This window comes from Hevea brasiliensis, chromosome 11 (assembly GCF_030052815.1).
Source record: "Hevea brasiliensis isolate MT/VB/25A 57/8 chromosome 11, ASM3005281v1, whole genome shotgun sequence".
In the NCBI taxonomy this organism is placed as follows: Eukaryota; Viridiplantae; Streptophyta; class Magnoliopsida; order Malpighiales; family Euphorbiaceae; genus Hevea; species Hevea brasiliensis.
The window spans coordinates 47537555-47542967 of record NC_079503.1 but is presented as its reverse complement, the minus strand read 5'-3'; the positions used below and the strand labels follow the sequence as shown (position 1 = coordinate 47542967).

Genomic DNA, 5413 nt, shown 5'->3' with positions numbered 1-5413 from the left:
TTACATACCTAGTAAGCACCAAGTGTCCGACGATACGATGGCTAGCAGACACTGAGTGTCTAGTGCCAGTATACTCATGTATTCAGTCTTAACATTCGGTTAGAGGTTACTTTGGACACTAAAAGTAAGCAAAAAAGTTGAACAACAAAGTAAAGAAAGGTAAAGATCCTCTAAAAGTAACGATTCCAAAGATCATGAAAATATGGAATGTACCCAGAATTTATTAGATAGTAAATGTATGTTGAAGTTATAAACATTTGACATTATAAAACTCACATTTCTATCCAATTGCTTTGTGAAAACTCATATGTGAATTATGCTTACTCCACACAGCATGTTATCTAATTTAAAATATATATATTGCATTTTATTATATTATAGCACCACAAGCACAAATGCTTAGTGCAATGATTCTTCCTCACACAGGTACTGGGGATAAGACCCAATAGATATTGGACTAGGATTTTGACGACAGATCTGTAGTAGGAATCGGTGTCACCTCAACATATCATTTTGGTAGGGTCCATAAATCCACAATAATTCATATTTTGTATGTCGTAATTGAATATAAAGTTTGTAATTAAATTTTGAGAGGTACAAAAGTTATGTAAATTGTGCACATTCTGTAAATTAATGAAATGAGATATTTTCATATATGGAATGAATATGAATGATATGGAAACATGATTTATAACATGGAATAGTGATGAAATTTGAGATTGTGTTATGGAAATATTTGCATAGGTAACTATTTTAACAGGGAAAATGTCAATAATATAGGGGAGACTCTTGTAGTTTCTCCAAAAAAAATAAAAATTTGAACTGAATTATAATAGAGTCAATGTGACAAGGAAATGAACTAAAGTAAGACTAGGTGCTCCGGCACAAGATGCGGCATTCCTTTGCTCGGCTACACTGTGGATCGGGTAAGGGAGTGTTATAGCTAGAGTGATATTGGTTGTTGTGTACAAACTTATCTAGTTAAAGGTACTTCTTCCATGATCCTCCAAAGTCAAGTACACACATTTTTAGTATATACTCCAAAGTTTGTATGGTTATTTTTTTATTGCCCTTTGGTCTGAGGATCAAAAGCTGTGCTGAAATCTAGTCTGCTGCTCTTTTCATTCTGAAGACAATGCTAAAACTTGGAGGTGAACTGTGGTCTTTTGTTAGAAACTATTGTCACTAGAGCTCCACGAAACCTTACTATCTCTGTTACATACACCTGAGCCAATTTATTCACATAATAGTTAACTCTCACAAGAATAAAGTGGACATTCTTAGTCAACCTATCCACTATTATCGATAGAGTTATGTCTATTAGAGGCTATAGGTAACCCCACAACAAAGTCCATGGCCACATTCTCCCATTTTCATTCTAGAATGGGTAGTGGGTTAACCGTTCCTATTAGCTTTTGATGCTCTAGCTTCATTCTTTGGCACACCTCATAAGCAGACATGAATTGTGCAATCTCCTTCTTCATAGAAGGCCACCAATGCACTTTCTTCAAATCCTGATACATCTTGGTGGCTCCGGGATGTACACTGTACATCACATTATGAGCTTCTCTCATAATATCTCCTTTGAGTCCGATATCATCTGATACACATAAACCACTACCATATCTCAAAACTTCTTTCCCATCAAATTGGAACTCACAATTTGTACCCTTTTGTACTGCTTTAGCTATCTTCACTAATTTTGGATCTTTATGCTATTTCTTTACCACCTCTCTTAAGTACATCAGTGCCACTTTCATCTGTGCCATCTATGTGCCTTTTGTTGATAATTCCTACTGTAACCACTCTCCTATTAGTTATTGTAGCTCCTTCAAAATGGGTAACCTTTGCATTGATATGTGAGCCAAACTACCAAATGATTTTTTACTGAAGGCATCTGCAATGACATTCGCTTACCCATATGGTACTAGATAGTATAATTATAATCACTTAGCAGTTTCACCCACTTTCTTTGTTTGAGGTTTAACTCCTTCTGGTTAAAAATGTATTGGAGACTCCTATAGTCCGTGAAGATTTCACACTTAGCCTTATAAAGATAGTGTCTCCACATCTGTAGGGCAAAAACTATCGTAGCCCTATAAAGAGAGTGTTTCCACATCTTTAGGGAAAAAACTACCACCGCTATTTCTGGGTTATGGGTGGGATATTTAGTTTCATACTTCTTTAATTACCTTAAAGCATAAGCTATTACTTTGCCATTCTGTATGAGAACACACTCCAAACCCACTCTAATGGCATCATAAAACACATTGAAATCTTTATTGCCCGAAGGCAAAGACAGAACTAGTGCTGTCATAAACATTCCTTGAGCTTCTAAAAATTCTCTTCATATTGGTTTGTCCATTTAAACTTCCTATTCTTTTAAGTTAACCTAGTCTTAGAGTAGCTATCTTAGAGAAATTAGGTACAAATCTCCTACAATAGCCGGTCAATCCTAGGAAACTCTTAATCTCCATCACTATAGTTGGCCTCAACCAATTTGCCACTGCTTCAATTTTCTTGGGATCTAGTTCTAAAAAAGATATACTCTTTAGCTACAACTCACACTTTAAAATCCTAGTGTACAATTGGTGCTCCATTAAAGTTTAGAGAGCCACTCTCAGATGTTGTGTATGCTTTTCTTGATTTTTGCAATATACTAAGATGTCTTCAATGAAGACATCAGATAAGGTCTAAATACCCCATTCATGAGATCTATAAATGCAGTTAGGGCATTAGTTAACTCGAACGACATCACAAAAAACTCATAATGCCTATATTTAGTTTAAAAAGTAGTCTTCGAAATATCTATCTCCTTGATCCTCAACTAGTGATATTTAAACCTTAAGTCTATCTTAGAGAAATAACTAGCTCCTACTAGCTAATCAAATAAATCATTAATATAGGGTAAAGGGTACTTATTCTTTATGGTTACTCTGTTCAACTACTTATATTCTATACACAGCCTCAGGGAATCATCCTTCTTCTTTACAAACAACACTAAAGCATCCCAAGGAGAAGTACTCAGTTAGATGAATCCCTTATCTACCAAATCCTACAACTTATTCTTTAACAAATTAAGCTCTACATGAGCCATCCTGTATAGAGGAATAAATATAGGTCTAGTACTAGTTGCTAGATCAATTTCATAATCAATCTCCCTTTCAGGTGGTAAACATTCAGAAACTCCCTCACTACTGGAACTGATCACTTCAGTTCACCACAACTTCCTTGACATGGGCTATAAACCCTTTACATCCCTTCCTAAGCATCTTTTTGGTCATATGGCTGAGATCATTCCCTTCACAGGTGATAGTTGGTCTCTCAGAAACAATACTTTTGTATCATCTAATCCCCTAAACTTTACTATCTTATTCTTATAGCCAAAGGTAGTATAATTGGCTAAGAGCCAATCCATCCCTAGAATGACATCAAAATTAGTCAATTCTAAAACCACTAGGTCGGTTGGAAAATATTTGTCCTTAACCATTACTGGACAAGAGTAACAAATCATCTCTATCACTGAAGGGTCACACTTGGGTCAACTAACAAGCAAAGGACAATCTAAACTAGACACCATCAATCCTAACCCTAGGATTGTATCAGGGATAGCAAAAGAGTGAGAAACACTTGGATCAATTAAAGCATGCATATTGAAGCTTCCTATATGAAGTGTACCTAACACCACACTATTACAGGTATTTGTTTCCTCCTGTTTTATTGTAAATATTTGAGCCAGTGCTATAGAACCACTCCCTTGTGAAAATGTTGTGGACGAAGAAGCTCCTGGGCCCTACCAAAATGAACAGCTGAGGTGACCACTCTCCTACTGCAGATCCAATCTCTATTAGCCCTTGTCTCCAGTACCTACACGTGAAAAATTAACGCGTTAAGCATATTGCTTAGTGGTGTAATAATATAATGAAAATAAACTAAATACATAGAAATACATATTTCATATGTATAATATCATAATAGAAATGCATTTCATGAATTAGGAGTGTTTTACAGTTTATTAGTCTTTTCCATTTATTTGTATGATATTCATTCAAATTAATTCATTTCATTACCCAAGCAACCTATAACAAACTGTTAAAACTGGATATACGGGAGTATACTAGTTGGACACCCCATGTGTCTATCATGTATACATCTGTCAGGCATAAAGCCAACGGGTTGACATGAAGCCAGTAAAATCGTGTTAGGCATAAAGCCACTAGGTAGGCATAAAAGCCAGAAGAATAATCATATCAGACATACATTGTCTATCAATGATCACTCATGAAGTAGGCTCAAAAGCCATGGACAGTACCGCACTGTAGTCCTTAATTGACATGTCAATTGATCCAACTCATACGCATATATCTAGGCATACAAGGGCAAATTTATATCATTAGGTCTTCATAAATCTCAATATTTGATCACGTGTTATTCATGCTTTGTAGCATTTTCATCCCATTCATGATGGAAACATAAGCCCCAATCATATATTCTCATGTTTTATATGTGCATTAAACTGTTTATGTTCAATGCCAATCACCATGCAAGTCATTTACTAAAGTTTCATAAATTTTTAGAATTGATGCATTAATTTTCCTTAGTAATTTGGCCAAGATGTTGACCCTTTTGACAATACTTTCTTCATGGAAATTGTTCCCCTATGTTTTAAGTTTAATTCTCTTTTTGAATCATTCAATTTGGAGTTTTCTAGAAGACGTTATGACCTGTTAAGTATCCAAAGGTCATGAGACAAGTTTGCTGGATTTCAAAAATTCCAGCTTTGTCACTACTAACTTGTCCAAATAATTTCTCTAAGTTGCCTTAAGTTCTAAGTTCTGGTCAAAAGAGAAAAGTTATAGTTCTATGTCTTATGAGAATTTTGACTTTGGAATTACTATATTTGCACTTTTGTAGCTTAAGTTATGTCATTTTTACCAAAACTAGTCAGGTATTCAATTGTGCAGAGATTCTAGATTTGATTCAGGTACAGGGTAGATTTGTTAATCCAAATTTGCCCAATAATTTGGTTGAGTTAAGTTAATAATTTGGCCTCACATTCTTCATATGAAATGTTTCCTATGTCTCAGGTTTCCATGTGTTTAAGAATCAAGTCAATTGTTTCCTAGAGTAAGTTATGATAATTTTATTGTTACTGTTCACGTGGCCAATTCTGCAGGGTCCAAAATCGCCACTTCCGGATTCAAGGCTACATTTGGATAGCCTATGATCATTTTCTAGGCTGGCTTCCTTCATGAAATGTTTGGTATTATGTCTTAGGTTTCATGTCCAATTAGCCTCACACCAATTGGAGCTATTTAGTTCTACTTATGCTCATTCAAACCTTCTGGACTCAAGGGTCCAGAATTTCAGCATTTTGATCCACTTCCAATTCATTAATTTCACTCAACAACCA

At 35.2% G+C, this 5413-nt stretch overlaps 1 protein-coding gene across 1 annotated transcript; it reads right to left on the bottom strand.

Annotated features, from left to right (window-relative positions):
• Positions 1–1138: 1138 nt before the first annotated feature.
• LOC131170244 (uncharacterized) lies at positions 1139–2323 on the bottom strand. Its single transcript, XM_058129309.1, has 5 exons — positions 2193–2323; positions 1964–2096; positions 1728–1869; positions 1401–1600; positions 1139–1225 (listed from the first exon to the last, which is right to left on the bottom strand). Exons 1-5 carry the CDS (start codon positions 2321–2323, stop codon positions 1139–1141), a joined length of 693 nt encoding a protein of 230 aa, XP_057985292.1.
• Positions 2324–5413: the final 3090 nt, after the last annotated feature.